The 23,479-nt window shown below is 41.9% G+C and overlaps 1 protein-coding gene across 5 annotated transcripts in view; it reads right to left on the bottom strand.

Moving 5' to 3' along the window:
• The window catches only part of FRMPD4 (FERM and PDZ domain containing 4), a 608,500-nt gene that overhangs the window by 88,680 nt on the left and 496,341 nt on the right, over window positions 1-23,479 (bottom strand). For all 5 annotated transcript variants that reach the window (XM_073614854.1, XM_073614850.1, XM_073614851.1 and 2 more), the window contains one exon: window positions 10,833-10,878. In XM_073614854.1, the coding sequence (XP_073470955.1) occupies window positions 10,833-10,878 (46 nt within the window). The remainder of the gene's footprint in view (window positions 1-10,832; window positions 10,879-23,479) is intronic.

The following is a 23,479-nucleotide window of genomic DNA, read 5'->3' as shown; positions in this document are numbered from 1 at the left end:
TTCCTAAACTTCAAGGGACAGCGACTGAGTACTGAATCTTTTAGAGCTCGACACAGCTGCTGTTTAGCCAACCGGGTGGGCTGTGAATGTGCTTCACTCCCGCACAATACAAGTTGCCATTGTTGTTATGGCTTGAGTCTTTGTGCCCTGTTGGCACGGTTTTGGCCCACAGAGCCTCGCAGTTTTTGATACCTTTCCGCTTGGCGCTGCCAGCGGGTCTTGGTTTACAAGATCTACCTTATCCATGGATCTACCATGTGGTTTATTTCACCATGCAACTGAGTCTACTTATTTTTTGCAAAGATTTGATGCCCATCCACTGCACACTATGCCTTGTCGACCTGCCCCACGTTCCGCACAGTCGTCCGGGTAATTTGCTTGCACATGGACTGCAGTTTGGAAGTCTCCGGGTGTAACATCAAAGGATACAGGACAGGGACATGCTTCTGAGAAATGGCTCATGCTCTCGCAATGTCTGATACACCTATAGTGTCCTGGAACGTGCGAGGAGTAAATGACCCATTAAAAAGATCTATGATTTCTGCTGGGCTGCAGAAGTTTCACCCGGCCATAATTGGCTTGCAGGAAACCCACTTGAAGAGCAACACAGTCAATTTCTTACAATACGCCTGGGTAGGTAAAGCTTATCACTCCACTTACTCTGCTTTTTCACGTGGAGTAAGTGTTTTGATACACAAAGCCCTAGTGTACCAGGAACTGGATTCACTAACAGATATATCTGGAAGGTTTGTGTTTTTGCACTGTAAATTGTACACAATCACATTGATATTAGCTTTTATTTATGTGCCCCCTTCGTTCTCCAGGGAGGTTTTGCAGCTATTAATCTCATACTTAGTCAACAAACCGGATATACCGGTATTGATAATGGGGGACTTTAATTGTTACCTGGACCCTAAATTAGACAGACACCCCCCTGTACGGCCTCCTAGGGGCGGACGAGGCACAGCTCTGAGCCGCCTACTCATAGAGGTAGGATGGATGGATATGTGGCGTAACAGAAATCCAAACAATAAGCAATTCTCTTGTTTCTCTAAGACCCACGGGTCACTGTCATGTATTGATCTATGTATAGGCACCCCAAACCTGGTTGGCAGTATATCCAAAATAGAATATTTCCCGCGAGGTGTCTCGGACCACTCCCCACTAGTTATGTGGTTAATTACTCGGCCCCCTAGTAACTTACCTAGAGCCCCTTGGAAATTAAATGCTTTCTGGTTGAAACTTTTTACTTCACAAGAAAGAATAGCCGCTCAGATTCAGGCTTTCTTTAAAACACATCGCTATTTAACTAATGCTCATTTGAAATGGGAGACCTTTAAAGCGCACTTAAGAGGGACTTTTATCCAGGAAATACAGAAGGTCAAACACAACTCCTCGGTTCTGTTAGAACAGGCGGGGGACTTGGTGCGACAACTGGAACTTACCTATGTCACTAGCCCTACTGAATCCGCCAGGGAGGCATGGATGTCGGCCCAGGACTCCCTGGACCGGCTGAGATCCTCCACAGCGGAGAGAAAGAGATTTTTCTCGAAACTGGCGTTCTATGAGGAGGGAGAAAAGACAGGCCGTCTACTTGCTAAAATCGCACAATCCCAGCAGCAGTCACCAGCCATTGGGGCCATCCGGGCAGCCAATGGGAAAATAGTCAATTCTCCAGAGGTCATTATTTCAGAGCTGGCATCTTTCTATGGCGACCTGTATAGATCAAGGGATGCCTACTCGGATGCAGACCTAACCATGTATATTATCTGATCCAATATATCCTAAAATCCAACGCACCTTCTCCTAGATATATCAGAGCAAATAAGAGGCGCTCATATCCCTAGTGCTAGAAATCGCATGTGCTGCAATTTCATCAAAAATAAAGGTTGAAAATATCTTAAGTGTGCAAATTAATGCATGAAACTTAACGGTGTTTACCAATACTAATCAAACCATGCGAAAGTACATCCAAAGTGCACGTGAAAAAAGCTGTGACAGCAAAATAATAAATAAATGGCTAAAAATCCCCAGTTATTGTGTTACATAAATTACAGTGCAGAAAAAATTGTAATTGATTATATAATTATATTACAAACAAATTAATTGGTTAAAGCATGAAAAATCAGTCCTTTATAATCTTGTGACAAATAACGTGTTTAAATTTGTGACAGAAAAGTGCATAAAAATCGCATAAAAATCGCAAAAATCTTCTAAGGTGCAGTGATCTTGAAAATGCTGAATTCCACGTGTCCTTCACCTCACCACCGTGATACGTGAATCCACTCCCAAAGGAATCTCACTCACCGAATAATTTTGCCAGCACTCTCATGCACGGCAAAAAACGCTTAGTAGCCACACTCCAGAGAACTCCAGCAAGCAGCAGCAGCAATGCCCCAGTGTGTAGAATCAATCCACATGTAAAAAAATTTAGGAACTCACATAGCGTAAACCAGCACGGCAAGTTTATTTAAAACCACTACAATCTTCAATGGAAACACTCACATTTTAAAGATAAAAATCAGCAGTAAAACCAATGTGATTCACAGCAAGCTTCAATCATTAGTGGATACACTCAGAACAACAAATGGTCACGGCGGACCCGAGGTGTGTTGATGCTCAGACTCACGGTCTTTCTCACCCCCCTCCCTGGTGCGCCGTGCAATGACAAACTCTCCTTCGTATAGTGCGGCTCTCAGCGTTGCTTGTCACATCTCATAGCCACGCCCCCGACATGTTTCGTCATCGATCAGACTTATTCATGGGATTGGCTAACTAGGCCGTCCCTCAACCCTTATATCTCCTCCTCCCTGGTCTCCCATAGGTTGGTGAGTCCGCATTCGCACATCTCGTGTCCCCGCTCCTATAATAGACAAGAGATTACGGCGCGCCGCTGTACAGGGATGCGGTTAGCCTATATTTAACTGTGGACTGATTGCAGCAAATACCTTAGATGGATAGCTCAGCCATCATACATTCTGCATACCAGTGTGAACGGTCAACGTATTACTACCATGCTCACATCTGAAGCAAACCTAATTAACACTTACTGTATACCTGTATAAGTGATCATAGCGTTGCCCCCATGGTCACGTCTGAGGCATACTTAGTCTGGATATTTCGCACACCAATATAAGTAACCATAACATTACTGCTACGGCCACATTTAGAACGACCTAATTTTATATTTATCCAACAACATCTCATCATAAACATATCGGTCTATAATTTGCTAAATCAGAGGTTTACACTTTGATCACTGAAATATTCACCATTGGATGGACCTATACCCACAGGTAATTACATGTTGGATACAATTCAAATAAAGTGCGAGTGTATTAAAACAAGATAAAATTATTAAATAATCCTTGAATAACCCTACGATTGTCCCAAATATTAGCAACATGGTGAGAATCTAATTAAATAAATACCTTAAAATAAAACTCCATATCAAATAATACATGAATAATTACACAGTCACAATTTAGTATTTACACTTATATGACGAAGCTATAGCTCATGACAAGCTATTGAGCTCCTATCAATTACTCCCCTACTGTGAGGGTTTAGTGATGAGACCCACATCTGGTACCTCACTCACCCCCCCTCTTAATGTTTAGGGCTGCTTCGCCAATAAGCCTTTAAATTGACCAAAATGAAGCATATTACGATATACTCATGCAAAACCTATATCTGGAATACTTAAAATAATATCTATCTCCATTAAAAAATATATATATATCACATCCAAACCCTCATAATCCAGGGTCTCTAAATAAGAAAAAATGACCAGATAATCATAACAGGGTCACACACTTCCGAATCTCCTACTAAAGTGTTCAACCAGACCGCAGCACATCAAATTTAACTACCTTCAATCAAAAATTATTTATGAAGCAGTTTAAATCTAGTTCTATATTTAACCCCTTAGGGGCTAAACTTTTCAATAAAAAGATCCAGCGAGTCTCCCTCTGCGATAGATCCCTGACCCTGTTGGAACCCCTCCAAGAAGGATGGACCACGTCGATTCCACAGAATTGTAAAAGTGAGGGATCCTTTTGATGTTTTTGTTTGAAATGCAAGGAGACACTATGATACTTATAACCGTTCTTAATATTGGTTAAATGCTCCGAGATTCTGATCCTTAGTAGTCTTTTTGTTCTGCCCACATAAAGTAGGCCACAAGGGCACCACATTAAGTATACAACAAAAGAGGAGTTACAAGTACTGAATTCCTTAATTTGTAACTCCTCTTTTGTTGTATACTTAACGTTGCTTTAACTGGATCTTTTTATTGAAAAGTTTAGCCCCTAAGGGGTTAAATATAGAACTAGATTTAAACTGCTTCATAAATAATTTTTGATTGAAGGTAGTTAAATTTGATGTGCTGCGGTCTGGTTGAACACTTTAGTAGGAGATTCGGAAGTGTGTGACCCTGTTATGATTATCTGGTCATTTTTTCTTATTTAGAGACCCTGGATTATGAGGGTTTGGATGTGATATATATATATTTTTTAATGGAGATAGATATTATTTTAAGTATTCCAGATATAGGTTTTGCATGAGTATATCGTAATATGCTTCATTTTGGTCAATTTAAAGGCTTATTGGCGAAGCAGCCCTAAACATTAAGAGGGGGGGTGAGTGAGGTACCAGATGTGGGTCTCATCACTAAACCCTCACAGTAGGGGAGTAATTGATAGGAGCTCAATAGCTTGTCATGAGCTATAGCTTCGTCATATAAGTGTAAATACTAAATTGTGACTGTGTAATTATTCATGTATTATTTGATATGGAGTTTTATTTTAAGGTATTTATTTAATTAGATTCTCACCATGTTGCTAATATTTGGGACAATCGTAGGGTTATTCAAGGATTATTTAATAATTTTATCTTGTTTTAATACACTCGCACTTTATTTGAATTGTATCCAACATGTAATTACCTGTGGGTATAGGTCCATCCAATGGTGAATATTTCAGTGATCAAAGTGTAAACCTCTGATTTAGCAAATTATAGACCGATATGTTTATGATGAGATGTTGTTGGATAAATATAAAATTAGGTCGTTCTAAATGTGGCCGTAGCAGTAATGTTATGGTTACTTATATTGGTGTGCGAAATATCCAGACTAAGTATGCCTCAGACGTGACCATGGGGGCAACGCTATGATCACTTATACAGGTATACAGTAAGTGTTAATTAGGTTTGCTTCAGATGTGAGCATGGTAGTAATACGTTGACCGTTCACACTGGTATGCAGAATGTATGATGGCTGAGCTATCCATCTAAGGTATTTGCTGCAATCAGTCCACAGTTAAATATAGGCTAACCGCATCCCTGTACAGCGGCGCGCCGTAATCTCTTGTCTATTATAGGAGCGGGGACACGAGATGTGCGCATGCGGACTCACCAACCTATGGGAGACCAGGGAGGAGGAGATATAAGGGTTGAGGGACGGCCTAGTTAGCCAATCCCATGAATAAGTCTGATCGATGACGAAACATGTCGGGGGCGTGGCTATGAGATGTGACAAGCAACGCTGAGAGCCGCACTATACGAAGGAGAGTTTGTCATTGCACGGCGCACCACGGAGGGGGGTGAGAAAGACCGTGAGTCTGAGCATCAACACACCTCGGGTCCGCCGTGACCATTTGTTGTTCTGAGTGTATCCACTAATGATTGAAGCTTGCTGTGAATCACATTGGTTTTACTGCTGATTTTTATCTTTAAAATGTGAGTGTTTCCATTGAAGATTGTAGTGGTTTTAAATAAACTTGCCGTGCTGGTTTACGCTATGTGAGTTCCTCAATTTTTTTACATGTGGATTGATTCTACACACTGGGGCATTGCTGCTGCTGCTTGCTGGAGTTCTCTGGAGTGTGGCTACTAAGCGTTTTTTGCCGTGCATGAGAGTGCTGGCAAAATTATTCGGTGAGTGAGATTCCTTTGGGAGTGGATTCACGTATCACGGTGGTGAGGTGAAGGACACGTGGAATTCAGCATTTTCAAGATCACTGCACCTTAGAAGATTTTTGCGATTTTTATGCGATTTTTATGCACTTTTCTGTCACAAATTTAAACACGTTATTTGTCACAAGATTATAAAGGACTGATTTTTCATGCTTTAACCAATTAATTTGTTTGTAATATAATTATATAATCAATTACAATTTTTTCTGCACTGTAATTTATGTAACACAATAACTGGGGATTTTTAGCCATTTATTTATTATTTTGCTGTCACAGCTTTTTTCACGTGCACTTTGGATGTACTTTCGCATGGTTTGATTAGTATTGGTAAACACCGTTAAGTTTCATGCATTAATTTGCACACTTAAGATATTTTCAACCTTTATTTTTGATGAAATTGCAGCACATGCGATTTCTAGCACTAGGGATATGAGCGCCTCTTATTTGCTCTGATATATCTAGGAGAAGGTGCGTTGGATTTTAGGATATATTGGATCAGATAATATTTTAGTTTGGTAGCTTCTTAAAGGGGCAGCTCTCTTTTTCACTTTTCATTTAGTGAGTTATATATGGTTACACATATTTTGTTATACACCAAATGAGCCATTCACTGGATCTTATTTCGGTTTGTTGCAAATTCTATTCATTGGCGCAGTGGGGGTTGTTTTGAATTGAGGGCGGCTCACCATTCTGACTACCCATTTTTTTATCTAACCATGTATATGACAAAAATAGATTTACCATCGCTGTCGGTGGCAGCTCGAAATCAGTTAGATGCTCCCATAACTGAGGAGGAGCTACCGATGGCGGCCTGTTCTTTTCCCACCTGCAAGGCACCAGGAGAGGATGGCCTCCCCATGGAGGTGTTTAGTCAATATGGTGAACAGATACTCCCTGAACTGCTAAAGGTTTTTAATGCTAGCTTAGAGGCGGGTAGACTTCCTGAATCTATGGCAAGAGCCAACGTAATCCTACTACTTAAACAGGGGAAGGATCCGTTAGACCCAGGCTCCTACAGACCTATATCGTTGCTCCAGAGCGACGTGAAGATTCTAGCTAAGGTCCTGGCGATCCGGGTCAATGGGATTATCTCCTCCATTATACACCAGGACCAGGCTGGCTTTATGCCACAAAAATCAACGGCCACAAATCTTAGAAGACTGTTCCTGAATATGCAATTGCAAGCAGACAACGGGGGTCAAAGGGCATTGTTGTCTCTCGATGCCAACAAGGCCTTTGACAGCGTTAGCTGGAGATATTTGTGGGCAGTACTGGAAAAGTTTGGTTTTGGTGCACGGTTTATAGCATGGGTTAAGCTGCTCTATGCGTCCCCACAGGCCAATATAAGAGTGACGGACAGGGTATCACCGGCTTTTGCTCTGGGCAGGGGGACAAGGCAGGGTTGCCCCCTGTCCCCTCTGCTCTTTGCGATCGCGTTAGAGCCCCTGGCAGCCCTGATAAGAGATAGTGCCCAGATACAGGGGTTCCAATACGGAACTCTACATGAAAAAATAATGTTGTACGCTGATGACATGTTACTCTTTTTAGGAGACACGAGTCACTCGCTAGTGGAGGTGATGTCTGTAATAAAAACATTCGGCCACTATTCCGGGCTAACCATAAATTGGTCCAAGTCGGCCCTGATGCTGTTGGACGGAGATTGTGGGGTTGTACTACCGGATAGCTGCCCCATTCCCCTGGTCACTAGTTTCAAATACCTGGGCATACAAGTGGCGCCCAGGATTGGAGACTACTGCTCCCTAAACATCTACCCCTTACTATCTCGTTTTCGCGACAAAATAAATACCTGGAATAACCTGAAGATGTCCTTGGCGGGCAAGGCCAACCTAATTAAAATGATCCTAATGCCTCAGTTGCTATACTTCTTACATAATACTCCGGTCGTGGTCCCGCTAAAAATCTTCAGAATAGTAAATACACTCTTCCGCCGGTTACTATGGAACACCAAAAACCCCAGAATTAAGTTGGAGCAGCTGCAGCAATCGAAGGACAATGGGGGGTTGGCAGTTCCCAACCCCTGGTTGTACTATATCGCGTCCCAATTGCAACAGCTGGTCGGTTCTATGGCGGCGGAACCAAAAGGCTCGTCGGCACAGTTGATGTTGATGGCGTCGGGGGCTGAGACCATTCCCATGGGCCTTGAAGCACAGCTATTTGCAAAATCCAACAAACAGACCCCAACAATGTCACTCGTACAAAAAATTTGGAATAAGGTCAGACAACTTCAGGGGGTGCAGGGTTTCACTGACTATAGTCCAATATGGGGCAACCGCTCTTATACTGAGCTGGATAAATTACTACGGGCCTAGATGGCATAAACACGGGGTTAAACTGCTACTACATATATTCGCAAACGGTAAACTACTCTCATTTACAGAATTGCAGGATAAATTTAACCTGCCGGATAGCATGTTTTATTCTTACCTTCAGCTGCGGCATGCAATCAATGCACAGGGAGACGCGGGTGGATGGACACTGTCACTCACGCCGGTGTTTCATGTGTTGCAGTCCAGCAGCGAGACCAAGGGAATTATATCTCAATGCTACCAGATGTTGTTAGCAAGGCACCTGCGAGCATTCTCATGCAATGCAATGTCTGCTTGGGAAAGGGACCTTGGTCAGCTTACAGGGGAGCAATGGGAGGAGGCCCTGCAGTCTGTATCCACATGCTCCCTTAATGTTGCACAAAGGGTATCCCAATTGTTTATAGCGTTAAGAGTGCACTATACCCCAAAAAAGCTATTTAAAATGGACAGGACGGCAGACCTTCTATGTTCCCGTTGTCGTCAGCATGATGGGGACCTTATTCACCTCCTGTGGAGATGCCCGAAACTCCACCGATATTGGAGGGAGATTATGAGTACGCTCAATGAGGTATTTCAAACGAAGGTTCCCCTGGACCCCATGTGCTGTATACTGGGGGTCCTGGAGGAGGAGATCCCTGAAGAATTGGTCAGGGTCACGTTCTCCAGAGCTTTATTTCAGGCCAGGAAACTTATACTCATGGGCTGGAAGTCTGTGGGGCCACCTACTAGTCGCACATGGGTGGAACACATGGGACAAACCCTCATAAGGGAAAAGTATATATATCAACACAGAGGGTGCCCCACTAGATTTCAACGAATTTGGTCCAAATGGCTGGACACGCCAGGTCTAAGCCCGAGAGAGCTGGTGATGTCCAGGCTCCTACAATCTCTGTAAACAAGATGGGGGGATGCGGGATAGTACATATAAGATAAACTGTGCGGGCGGGGGGGTGGGAAAAGGCGAAATTTTTTGTTGGCAGGAGAAGTGCGGTGGGTTGGATACCCAAGTTGAAATAAACAATATATGTATGTGCATGAATAGAATCTGTTATAACAAATCTTGTGTAATTACAAACCGAGTGAAGTCTATTGTTGGATAATATGTGAATGTTCAATAAAACCTTTTTTGATTTAAAAAAAAAGAAAAGGAAAAACTGACAAGAGAGTAAGTATATTTCAACAGTCTCTCTCAGGTTCCAAAAAGTCTATGTGAAAACAAATCACATTCAACAGAGGGAAACCAATTATCTTGTGAGTCCCAATCCAACAGGTCCCAAGGTGTATGGACACTTTAGTACGAAGACACAACCATGCTGAAAAGTAATAAAAAATTGGCTGCTTACTAAACCCACAAAGGTCACAAGTGTGTGTGTGCTGATCCACAGCTTAGGGATACATTCCTCTGTCCCCAAAATCTCAGATATTCACAATGGACAGCAGCTCCCAGCAGACCCGGATGGATGATCAAGCATGGACGCTTATCTGCGACTGATGAAATGGATTCCTCTATACCTTCCTCAGAGGACTCAAGTGGATCCCTGATTAACAGCTCATAATGGATAGTAAAAAAATTGGAGGAAGACTAATGCCGCGTACACACGGTTGGATTTTCCGATGAGAAGCACTCGATGGGAGCTAGTTGTCGGAAATTCTGACCGTGTGTAGGCTCCATCGGACATTTTCCATCAGAATTTCCGACAAACAAAATTTGAGATCTGGATCTCAAATTTTCTGACAACAAAATCCACTGTCATAAATTCCGATAGTGTGTACACAATTCCGACGCACAAAGTTCCACACATGCTCGGAATCAATCAGAAGAGCCACACTGGCTATTGAACTTCATTCTTCTCGGCTCTTTGTACATGTTGTATGTCACCGCGTTCTTGACGTTCGGAATTTCCAACAAGATTTGTGTGACCGTGTGTATGCAAGACAAGTTTGAGCCAACATCCGTCAGAAAAAAAACATGGATTTTGTTGTCGGCAAATCCGATCGTGTGTACGGGGCATTAGAGTGCATTATCTTTTGATAAAAATGTATTTATTTTAAAAGGCACTTGAAATAAGTTACAGCAGTGCAGATCGTGCTCCGACGTTACAACTGGCTCCTTCCGACACGCTTTCCCTAAGGAGGGGTCAACTGGGATTGGAGATCTGTTTATTTTTTGTGACTATGCACATACAGTCTTAAGTTATTTTGTATATCCACATGTGTTACAGGTCAGTCTAGACCACACACCTGTTTCCCATTTACCCATTGTGTTCATTATTGTGTATATTTTATACCACTGTGGGTTTTCCTACCCTGTACATGGAATCAGCGCACCTTTACACTAACAATCACTTTTCATTCCTAGTATTCAGGGTTTTTCAGGTGCAGCAGACTTAATTAATTGAATTGTCAGGGCTTCCCTTAACCTACACACACAGATCATTTTAATAGAATAAAACTTTATAATAACCTGTAACTGACAACATTCTTGCAGTATATGCAGGTTGCAAAATATAAATGCTTTGTGGCTTTACTTACTGGGTATGGCTGCACGACTGTGAGCAGTATTGATTCCTTGCAACTTCTGTAAAAAGAATAAATCAACAAATCAATCAATCAATCAAGTAATTAGATAAATAAAAAAAATTAGATTTTGTACAGTATGTGTAAGGGTAATTGTAGTTGTTTAGCATATAGATCTACAAAAAAGTTGAGTTTAGGAGTAATCAAATTATCATGTCTGTAGATATTGTTAAAGCAGAACTCTAGGCAAACTGTTACATACAAGGTTTAACTGTGAACTTTGTTTACCTTCCAAATGCTTTACAATTCGGTTTAGTTAGTCTTGCTATTTACACACTGACATTTAGGTCAGTGACAACCATATATCCTGGTTCAGCTGTGCAACTTTAATTGTCTAGTCTGATTATTAGATAATTAACCAGCATCATCATACTGCAGAGCCATTATTTAATGAGCAGGCAGGCAGATGACAGACAAAATGAATGAAAATGAAAATGCAGGACAATGCACATATTTATTTCACATAACTTTTGAACCCTAAATGTTACCAATGTGTTTCCACACTGTAGAAATTATGAATCCCAGAATTTCTATATAGTACACACTTGGTTAAGATTCTAATTTTGTTTACACTAGCTGCACATCATACTTGTGGCAATTATACAACGCTGTCATTTATTACATGGAAAAGACCACCCTTTTCAGGCCTGGTGTGGGACTTCAAAATTTTGGCAATTGTAGCAAGACTCATAAATATTTCTTTATACTTTTGGATTGCGTATTTCAAATGTAGATAGGTTGGTAAAGACATGAATAGCATTGGTCAATGGTTGTTGTTCGAATTCCTTTGGATTTACCTTCAACTATGTAGCGCAAGGGCCTGACTGATTGCATACAAATTGAAAGTGTTTAGGTTTTACGGTTTTGGTTAATCTAAAGGAGAGTTGTACAAGAAAATTGTATAAAAATTGTATAATGTGCACCCAGCTCAAGGCAGCATTTACTGTGGGTGCAGCTGACCTGCTTCCTCTTCTTTTGCATTCCCATAGACTTTTGTGGGGATATAAACAGTTCTTAAAGCAGAACTAAAGACAGAAATATTTATGTCTGTTCCAAAGGTCTGACACCCACAAGATCCCATACAGCCACTATCATCTTATCCCTGGCTTCTTCCGGGTGCCAGTCTTCAGCTCTCTTGATTGGTCGTGTGGGATGATGTCACTACTGCACATGTAAGGGATTGCAGTCATCCCAGCACACAGGCAGTATGCCGGAATGTAAACTAAGCTGTGCATGTGCAGCTCAGTATATTGGTAAGGGTATTGCGAACAGAAAGGTAAAAGTATTCTATTGTAGAATTTAAATAAAGAGCCTGCCTGTTTCCAATTTTAGCCCACTTTAAATAAATACCTGTAGACACCGACCCTAATACAAAGATCATTATACCCAAGTACCCATAACTTCACAAGAGCTGCTGTGTTGCAAGCAGATACCTCAGTGGCCAGTTTACTGCTGTTCTTGGGGTTACACTTTAATAAGGCTCTGATGAAGTGCTACCTATAGTGCCTACCTAAGTGCTATAGGTAAAATTAATTTGCACATATAATTTGTTGATAAAATAGCTGTTTGTAGGGTTAGCTGCTTCCACAGAAAATGTTGGCCTGACTTGGCTAAGAATATGGCCTATAAAGTCTATTTTTGGACACTTCTGGACATCTGTTCTACATGTATCTTCCTTTTAATCACCCTCACCCTCATCCCTCCTAGCAAAGCCACCTCCCCCTTTCACACTTTTATTTTTTCAGTTCCGGTTTAAATATTGGTAAAGTATTTCTAGCACAATGTATCTGCCATGTTGTATTGTACAAGAATCCTCAGTGTTTAACCACTTCAACCCGGAAGATTTCGCTGCTCAATGACCAGAGCACTTTTTACAGTTTGGCACTGCGTTGCTTTAACTGGTAATTGTGCAGTCATGCAATGCTGTACCCCAACAACATTTGCTTCCTTTTTTTCTCACAAAGGAAATTACTGAGAGGCATTGAACCCATTGAATATTTTTTTTTGTCACAAGTGATTGGAAAATGACAAAAAAAAAATACACAAAGTTGTCACTAAATGATATATTGCTCACACATGCCATGGTTATATGTGGAATTACACCACAAAATACATTCTACAGCTTTTCCTGAGTATGGGATATACTTTTTGGGAGCCTAGCCGCGTACAGGACCCCGAAAACCAAGCACCGCCTTCAGGATTTCTAAGGGCGTAAATTTTTTATTTCATTCCTCACTAACTATCACAGTTTCGAAGGCCATAAAATGCCAAGATAGCACAACCCCCCCCCCCCCACCACCAAATGACCCCAGTTTGAAAAGTAAAGACCCCAAGCTATTTGCTGAGAGGCATGTTGAGTCCATGGAACATTTTATATTTTGCCACAAGTAGCAGGAAAATTACAAACTTTTTTTTTCTTTTGCACAAATTTGTCACTACATGATATATTGCTCAAACATACCATGGGCATATGTGAAATTACACCCCACAATACATTCTGCTACTTCTCCTGAGTACGGGCATACCACATGTGTGAGACTTTTTGTGAGCCTAGCCGTGTACAGGACCCCGAAAACCAATCACCGCCTTCAGACTTTCTAAGGCCATACATTTTTTATTTCACTCCTCACTGCCTATCACATTTTCAGAGGCCATGAAATGCCCAGATAGCACAAACCCCCCCAAATGACCCCATTTTGGAAAGTAGACACCCCAAGCTATTTGCTGAGAGGCATGTTGAGTATTTTGCAGATCTCGCTTTTTGTCACAAAGTTTTGAAAATTGAAAAAAGAAAAAAAAAATTTCTTTTATTTCTTCATTTTCAAAAACAAATGAGAGCTGCAAAATACTCACCATGCTTCTTCACAATTACCTTGGGGTGTGTACTTTCCAAAATGCGGTCATTTGGGGGTGTTTTGTGTTATCTGGACACGTCAGGGCCTCCGTAACTGTGATAGGTAGTGAGGAGTAAAATCACAATTTTACGCCTTTAGAAAGCCTGACAACGGTGCTTGGTTTTTGGGGTCCTGTACGCGGCTAGGCTCCCAAAAAGTCTCACACATGTGGTATCCTCATACTCAGGAGAAGCAGCAGAATGTATTTTGGGGTGTAATTCCACATATGCCCACGGCATGTTTGAGCAATATATCATTTAGTGACAACTTTGTGCAAAAAGAAACAAAAAGTTTGTAATTTTCCCAAAAACTTGTGGCAAAATACAAAATATTCCATGGGCTCAACATGCCTATCAGCAAATAGCTTGGGGTGTCTACTTTCCAAAAAGGGGTCATTTTGTGGGGGGTTTGCACTGTCCTGGCATTTTATGCAGAACATTAGAAGCTTATGTCACACATCACCCACTCTTCTACCACTTGAAGCTAAAGCCCTTTCTGACACTTTTTGTTTACATGGAAAAATATTTTTTTTGCTAGAAAATTACTTTAACCCCCAAACATTATATATTTTTATAAAGCAAAGGCCCTACTGATTAAAATGGTGGGTGTTGCAAATTTTTTTTTAAACAGTATTTGCGCAGTGATTTTTCAAACGCAATTTTTTTGGAAAAAAAACACTTTTTTTAATTTTAATGCACTAAAACACACTATGTTGCCCAAATGTTTGATGAAATAAAACATGAATACCAAACACGACATGCTTTAAAATTGTGCACAAACGTGCAGCGGTGACAAACTACATACATTTTTAAAAGCCTTTAAAATCCTTTACAGGTTACCACTTTAGATTTACAGAGGAGGTCTACTGCTCAAATTACTGCCATCAATCTGACCTTCGCGGTGATACCTCGCATGCATGGTGCAACTGCTGTTTACATATGACACCAGACCGACGCTTGCGTTCGCTTTTGTGCATGAGCACAGAGGGGGGGTGCTTTCTTTTTCTTTTTTTTTTATTATTTAATTATGCTTTTTTATTTTATTTTTAAACTGTTCCTTTCATTTTTTTTTTTTAATGTAAATATCCCCTATGATAGCAATAGGTAGTGACAGGTACTCTTTTTTGAAAAAAATTGGGATCTATTAGACCCTAGATCTCTCCTCTGCCCTCAAAGCATCTGACCACACCAAGGTCGGTCTGATAAAATGCTTTCCCAATTTCCCGCTGTTTATATCCAGGGAAACCTAAGTCATGAAATGCTCGTAGCTTCCAGTTTCTTAGGCCATAGAGATGATTGGAGCTGTTCTGATCTCCAATCAGCTCTATGGTTATCTGGCGGAACCACCGGCTGCATTCTCGTTACAGGAGAGCCCGAGCCCGAGAAAACCATGGAAGACAGTGGGGGGGATGTTCCCTCCCACTGCTTGTAAAAGCAGTATGGAGGCTAAGTAGCCGCTAGGATTGCTTTTACATGAAAGCTGACCACTGGTTGAAAAAGAGTGATACCAGGATGATACCTAAACCTGCAGGCATCATTCTGGTATAACCATTCAAAGTCCAGCAACATACCAGTACATTGCTGGTCCTTGTTGGGCATATATTGTAATGTTCTTTCAGCCTGTGGGCTGAACGAAAAAAAGAGATTGATCGGTGGGTATGCCCACCATTAGAATAACACCCTTCATCCACCCACTTCTAATGATGGGCATGCATGCACCATTTTTGTTTTAACTGTGGTGGTGAAATCACCACCTACAGTGCTGGAGTCACTGATTTACGTATCGTGAGAGCAAACACTGTTGCTGTCAAGATAAATAAATCAGTGCTGCAGCTGAATGGCGTACCTGCTTAGCAAATGATGGTTAACAATAAAACGAAGTAACATTAAAGTATAACAGTAAGACATACCATACCTGCAAAGCAAATACAATAAAACATAGTAAAAATAAAACATTACAGTTCTAAAATACAGTAAAAATAGAGAGTGAACAATAGATATAGAACAATAGAGAGCAAACAATAGAGCGGACAATAGAGAGCACACAAAAGAGAGAGAACAATAGAGAGAGAAGAAAATAAAACCATATCTATTTTTGGCTTTTTTATTTTTTATTTTTTTGTGTTCTTGTGTGTGTTTTTTTGCTCTTTTATATAAACTGTAAACGTTCCAGATTAGGGTCTCTCAAAATGTGATGGCCATCTCATCTTTCAAGACCCTGTGTAAGTGTGCCCTAGGACTATGCAATTCTGTACCCTATGCTAATACTCTACTAGTGTGTAGTAGCGTTCAAAATATTCACTAATACAAAGACCAGGTCAGTCAGGACAGGAGGGACAATAAAAGCGGGTGTCACGCCTAAATCCATGCTTTCTACAGACATGACATCTTCCTTGGGGATTTCTTTTGGTAGGGGTACCAGGGAGGACATATGGAAAATGCCTCTCATGCAGCCGGCTCACTGCATTTGGATTGTGAAGTTGGGCCACAGCACAGTCTGGAAACAGAAGGGCTGTGATGATCTCTTCCTGGAATTTAAGGAAGGATCCAGTTCGTCCTGAAGCTTTGTCTAGCAAATAAGCATTCCGCAGAGCCAATTGGAATAAATATTCAGACACTTTTTTATACCAGCATCTGGCCTTACGGGCAATTAGGTACAGCGCCAACAACTGGTCGTTGAGGTCCACCCCTCCAATATTAAGGTTATATTCATGGACACAGAGGGGTCTCTGCACAACACCAGTCGCTGTAGGAATTTGGACCATCGTGTCTGCGTGAAGGGAGGACAGAACGAAGACATTCTTATTATCCCTCCACTTCACAGCAAGCAAATTATTACACTTCAAGCAGGCTCTCTCCCCCAGCCTAAGACGGGAATCTACAAGCCCCTGGGGTAAGCCCCAGTGATTAAATCGTACGGTGCCACATGCACCAATTCCATGATCAAACAAGTGACCAAAAAGTGACACGCTCATGTAATAATTGTCCACATACAAGTGGTACCCCTTTCCGAGTAAGGGTGACACCAAGTCCCACGCAATCTTACCAGTGCTCCCTATGTAGTCTGGGCAGTTCTCCGGCTCTATTTAACTATCTCTTCCCTCGTAAACCATAAAACAATATGTATAGCCCTGTCACAGAGCTTATACATCTTGACCCCATATCTGGCACGCTTGCTGGGAAAATACTGTTTGAATGACAAGCGGCCAGAAAACTTAATCAGGGACTCATCAAAGCAGACAACTTGATTGGGAGTAAACAAGGCTGCAAACTGCTGGTTGAAGTGGTTTGCGAGGGGCCAAATTTTGTAGAGCCGATCGAATTCAGGGTCACCCTGAGGACGACAGAGTTCATTGTTATTGAAATACATGAACTGCAAGATCTGCTCGTATCGTGTCCTGGTTATGGAGGCAGAGAACACAGGCATATGGTGAATTGGGTTAGTGGACCAATATGACAACAACTCACTTTTTTTAGTAATGGCCATGAGGTGGGGTAGGCCCAGGAAGGTCTTAAATTCAGAGACCGTAATAGGGCTCCAATCTCTGGCGAAGGGTCAACTGGGGATTAGTGGCAATGAATTGACTAGCATACAAATTGCTTTGGTCCACAATCGATCTATAGAGATCTTCCGTGAAAAACAGCGAATAAAAATCAAGTGATGTAAAATCAACTGTTTCCACCTGAATTCTGGGTTGGCCAGTAAATGGGGGAAGTACGGGTGCTGCAGAAGTGGTGGGCTCCAGATCGGCAAATGCAGAAGGAAAGGCACTATGGGCTAGACGGGCCAGTGTTTGTCTTCTTGGTGGCAGCGGGACACTAGATGTGCTAGCCACCTCACCAGCTTGAACTGCACTTATGGGACTCGCCACGTCACCACATGTTACTGCAGTGCTGAATGTACGAGCAGGATGTACTGGGCCTGGCTCTTGCCAGTTCACCGGAAGGATGAGCGGCACTAGTAATGGCTCTCTGCTCCATATGAGAGCCCTGCGGTTCTTGCACCTCAACAACAGCAGAAGAATGGGGTCGGGTACGCCTGACCTTGGCAGGGACCACTACTCCATCATCAGAGCTATCTGTCAGGGTGCCACTGCTGTCTACTGGTTCATATTCTGAGCCAGAATCGGTCAGATGTTTGATTTCCTCTTCACTCTGTCAGGCTCAGAAATCTGTCAGGCTCAGAAATGTGTAGGCCTCTTCTCTAGTGTACCTTCGATTGGACATTTTGGTCTCTAAATTTACTGGTACACTAGTGAGACTCACAGGAAAAAAAAGCACCTGACTGTCTGCGACTGCTTCAAACGCTACCAAAAAAACTGTTAGCATTCGCAGGGATCAGGCCTGACTCTGTGAATACTGCAGTTATGTGTTTAGTGTTTTGTAAGTGACAGTGATCGATTGATACTGCACTTGGGTGGGCTGGGCTGGGCGGAGGGGCTAAACGCAGGTGCTAGCAGGTATCTGGGCTGAGCCCGTTAACGCTGCATTTTTGGGAACCCTAAACTATATATTTCTGATCAGATCAAAGATATCGATCCGTTCAGACACTATACTACTAAGGGAGGTGTATGGTGCGTGCGTGGGTGTTAGCACTACTGGCGCTAATCTGATACTGCCTGGGGTGACACAGACCCTGACTGATGCTAAAACCTAAAAAAAAACGGGTGATCAGGGGGTTAAACCTTTGATGAGTAATATACGGTGGTTGCCCTGACGCTATAAAAAAATAACTAGCTAACCAGCGTCACCGGTGACACTAATACAGTGATCACTGGTGACAGGGGGTGATCAAGGGGTTAAACCTTTATTAGGGGGGTTTAGGGGGGTCCCTAGACCTATCTGGGGCTACTACTAAGTACCCTAATGCTGATTAGTGTCACAAATGACACCAGTACAGTGATCAAAGAAAAATATGAAAACTGCACTGGGTGACACAGTGACAGGGAGTGAAGGGGTTAACTGGGGGGAGGGGGCGATCGGGGTGTGAAATGTGTGCCTATGTGTACTGTGTCAGTGTAGTGTTGGTGCAACTAACGTTTGGATGTCCTCTCTCCTCTCTCCTCTCTCTGGAATGGAAAAGAGGTCCACGAGGGGAGATGACATCACTTCCCCTGTCTGTGTTTACACTTACACATGCAGGGGAGGATTTCATTCATCAGGACCGATCAGCAGGTCCAGGCCAGAAATCATTGGCCTGGGCCTGGAGACTGATCAGTTCTAAAACGAATCCGATCATCGCGGTCGCCGTAAGGTAACGTCGATTCGCCTACCCATGCCATTCTGCCGCAGTGAAACTGCGGTGGCTGGTCGGGAAGCAGTTAAACAGTCCAACCTGTGCATTCCAGATACTTGATTCACATATTTTGGTCTCTTTTAACACGTTGATTGTACCCACACCTACCCTCGGGTTAAAAGAGACCTGTACTGTATCTTTTTCATGTAAATCATTCAATAAAAAGATAATAACTACAAAGAAGCAAAGAAGGCTGGGCGCTGAACCCCAACACAAGCATGTAAATTGTAACCGCAGCCAGGTCCATGGGTAGCTTTGGGCAGCCTTGAAAGTGGCCACTAGGGTAGTGGAACAGATGAATGGCAACACTAAACAGGTGCTCCATTGTAAAAAAAACAAAAAACAAAACAGAAAACTGTTGTATGTATAGGGAATGTAATATGCATACAGACTTGGGCTAAAGGAAGTTCCACATAAAACAATAATGTCGAAGAAAGATGCCAAGTTTATTGAAGTTATCAAATAAATCTTACATAAGGCAGATCAGTAATCACAGGCAGTGATGGAAAGTTAGGTTGAGAGCAGAAATAGTGTGGCTATCTCCAGTCAAACATTCAGCAAGGGCAGAAAAATAGATGGCTGCCTGTCACGGCAGGGAACCACGAAGGGACTCTAACCAGGAAGTGATGTCACCAGAACCCGGAAGTCCTCAGCCTCTGATCTGGCTAAGTTTGTTCCGGGTCAGCAGCTGAGGACTTCTGAGTCAGTGGTTGAGGACTACTTCTGGGTTCTAGTGACATCACTTCCTGGTTAGTGTCCCTTCAAGCTTCCCTATACATACAACATACATTACATTCCCTATACATACACCAATTTCCTTTTTTTTTTTTTACACTGGAGCACCTGTTTAGTGTTCTCTGTTGTCATTAAAAAAGATAACTTACAAAAAAGAAACCATTTTAAAGAAATATATAGGCTGCTATTGCTATCATGTCCTTCTGGTAATGCAAGGCTCCTGCCTGTGTTTGTCATGATGAACCACTGGCTTCAGTTCTTTTTGAGTCTCTGACTTGGAGTAAGTAGGATGCAGCTTAGGAGTTGTTGCTTCTCCCTGACTTCACATCTCCAGTGCAGACGCTGCAAAATAACCTCCTCAATAAGGTACAAAACTAAATTTCTGAACTTAGCTTAGGGAACTTACACATAGAGTCAGTGTTACTGTCAGGTGATTTGCATGGAAAAGATAAAAACAGAGTATTCTGAACCTCCTGGAATGGGCTATGAAGGAAGGCCTGTGATTGTTCCAGGACATACACTATTGAAGCCAGAGGCACTCTTCCACCTAGCATTTTAAAACGAGGTCAGCAATATCATCCTGTATAATTATCTCAATGCAGGTTTTCCTAAAAGTTCAGAGAGGCTTCGGTGTCATGTTGGCCTGCATTGAGTAATGTGCGGCAACACAAAAAAAGCCTGCCTCTTCATACATCAAATGGACACTAGGGGTGAACGTGAGTAATGACTTCTGGGGACATGGCAAGCAAAAAAGTATACAGACAGTATATCCTGGACTGTAATAAAATGGAGGTTTATGGTATCTACTGCCATTTTCGGGAGAAGTTATTAATGGAAGTTTTCTTATGACTGAAATACACATGCTTTCACAAACAAGTCCTGTCGCAAAACGCACCAATATTTCTTTTATAATGATAATATTTTTTCATTGTAACCATTAGGGAACCCTGATAATTGCATATTGTATGATGGTGAAATTGGTCACTTCCAAAGACCAGACTATGTAGGAGCAACCTTCAAATGTATGTAGATTTGTGCCATTAACTATATAAGAAACTGTTTACAAGAACATTATGACATGTGTGCAATTGTAGTCAGTGTCCATGGTATTGGGAGAAGAAAATGTAGATATGTAAACTTTGACTATAATGAATAATGTATTCATTTACTTATATATTACAGATCTTATGTACTATATTTACTTAAAGTGGTTATAAAGGCAGAAGATTTTTTATCTTCATGTATTCTATGCATGAAGATAAAAAAACCTTTTGTGTGCAGCAGCACCCTAATACTTACCTGAACTCCATCTCTGTCCAGCGATGTCCACCAATGCCTTGGCCGTCTTCCCTCCTGACGGCAGACCACCGTTCTGTATCTGCAGGGAGCAATTGCGGGTGGCCCGCTGGTTGGTCTGTGGCCAATCAGTGTGCGATTGTGGCTCAGGCAGAGCACGCCCGCCCCCAATGGCTATTGGCAGGTACGTGATTTTGCCTAATAGAGCCGCCTTGCCGCAGTATATGTATGGCAGGCGGACGGGAAGTGGTTAAAGAAGCCTATCCTGCTTCTAACTAATACACAGTTTTTTACTTTGTCCATCAGCTCACCCCCACAGTTATTACCTTTTGTATCACTTGACCCTCCCTGTAATCTCTAACAAGCAGTGCCCTCTGATTCCTCTTGTTCCAAATTGTATTGTAAGGCCCCTTTCACACGGGCGGACCATTCAGGTCCGCCTGTCAGTTTTTTAGGCGGACCTGAACGGACGATCCATAAAGGTCTATGGAGTGATGGATGTCAGCTGTGACATCCAACCCACTCTGATCCGCTAAAGTGTGATGGAGGAAAACCCTACTTTTCCAACCGTCTGCGGATCGGATGAAAACGGACTCTACGGTCGGTTTTCATCCGATCCCCCATAGAGGAGAACAGTGTGCAGAGACAGACCTGTCATCTGCCTGCTTAGCGGGGATGGATGGAGCCATCCCCCGCTGAGTGTCTGTGTGAAAGCGCCCTAACTGTAATGCCCGCCTTCATTTTGTAAAGAGCTGCACAAACTGCTGGTGCTATAAAAACCTTGTATAATAATAATAATAATAATTGCTTATTAGCACTCACTAAAAGCTGCCTACAGAAAACTATAGGGGTGAATATACAAGACCTTACTTCAGGAAGCTTCTGCACACAGGAAAGTTTTCACACTATTTTATGGCACAGATCTGGAAAAATATACAAAGCACACTAAGATTCAAGTAAAAATACATATGGCTCTTGAATTTAGACAATGTTTGCTTATCCTAGTTTGCTTTGAATTGTGTCAAATGCCTACTGAGGCCATATTCATTTAGGAAAGATTTATAAAACATGTAAAAAATATTTAGCAAATCTAACCCACAGCAGCTTGTCTAATTCCTCATTTATTTCAAACAATTATGCCTGGTCTATTGCTCTTAGCAAAATATTCATATTTGATGCTCCTTTCATTAATCAGCCCCATAAAATAAAATAAAAGCAACAACTCCTTATTTTATAAAATAAAAGCAACAACTCCTTTCCTTAGATACTTCTTTTATTACATGATAGCTATGTCACACGAGTTTCAGTTATGGGACAACAACTAGTGGCATCTTTGGAGGGGGTGAACATGCCTGTCTATTGAACCAAATAATCTATAGCATTCATAAGTTATTTTTAATTTTCTACAAATTATTGGATCAGACTATGCCATGGGCTTAAAGTGACTAAGCTAAGTAAATCTTCTTTCATTCTTTAATGTCTTTCATTAATGGAAAAATTATGGAACACAGACATTTGAGCAATGATTTGTATTGCTAATGCAGCCGAAATACAAAGGAAAGGCATTCAGTTCTAAACTAGCCTTTATAGAGCAGCTTAAGACATACACTATAAAAATCTATTTTGAACCTGAGCTGAAAACCAATATGCTAATTCTACATGTCTTTGACAAGATAGCACATTTTCCTGCATGTAGGCTACATCCATTAAAAATGATGCACAGTAGATGATAGTGACCTCTGTTTCAGTATAAGCTGGACACCATATAATTATGCCTTTGATTGGATGAATTACCAAATTGCTTTGTATATCACTTCTTCACTATGATTACTATGGATTTCAGCAATAAGATGTACTGTATAAAGTTCCTGATTTTGCAAGGTGAATGCATTCCAAGGCCAAGCAAGAAAGCATCACTCTCCCATCTACATGATCTGTAGTGTAAGATAAAAATATCTATTTTTTTATCTAGTGGTTGTCGCAGACAGGCATAGCTCGTAATGCAGGTTTAGAGACTTAAAGCAGAACTAAACCCTCCTATTCTCCTAGCTGACACCAAATATGTTCCGTATATACTCGAGTATAAGTCAACCCGAATATAAGCCGAGGCACCCATTTTTACCACAAAAAACTGGGAAAACTTATTGACTTGAGTATAACCCAAGGGTGAGAAATGCGGCAGATACTGTAAGTAGAAAAGAGGGTCAACGATGCCCATTTGCATGCCACACTGTGCCCATCTGCATGCCTCCTCACTGTGCCCATATGCATGCCTCCTCACTGTGCCCATCTGCCTGCCTCCTCACTGTGTCCATCTCCCTGCCGCCTCATGTACCTTGATCTCCAGCGCTGTGACATGCAGTCAGTCTAGTCGGCGGCCAG

This window comes from Aquarana catesbeiana, linkage group LG02 (assembly GCF_042186555.1).
Source record: "Aquarana catesbeiana isolate 2022-GZ linkage group LG02, ASM4218655v1, whole genome shotgun sequence".
In the NCBI taxonomy this organism is placed as follows: Eukaryota; Metazoa; Chordata; class Amphibia; order Anura; family Ranidae; genus Aquarana; species Aquarana catesbeiana.
This window is presented reverse-complemented; position numbering and strand designations above follow the sequence as displayed.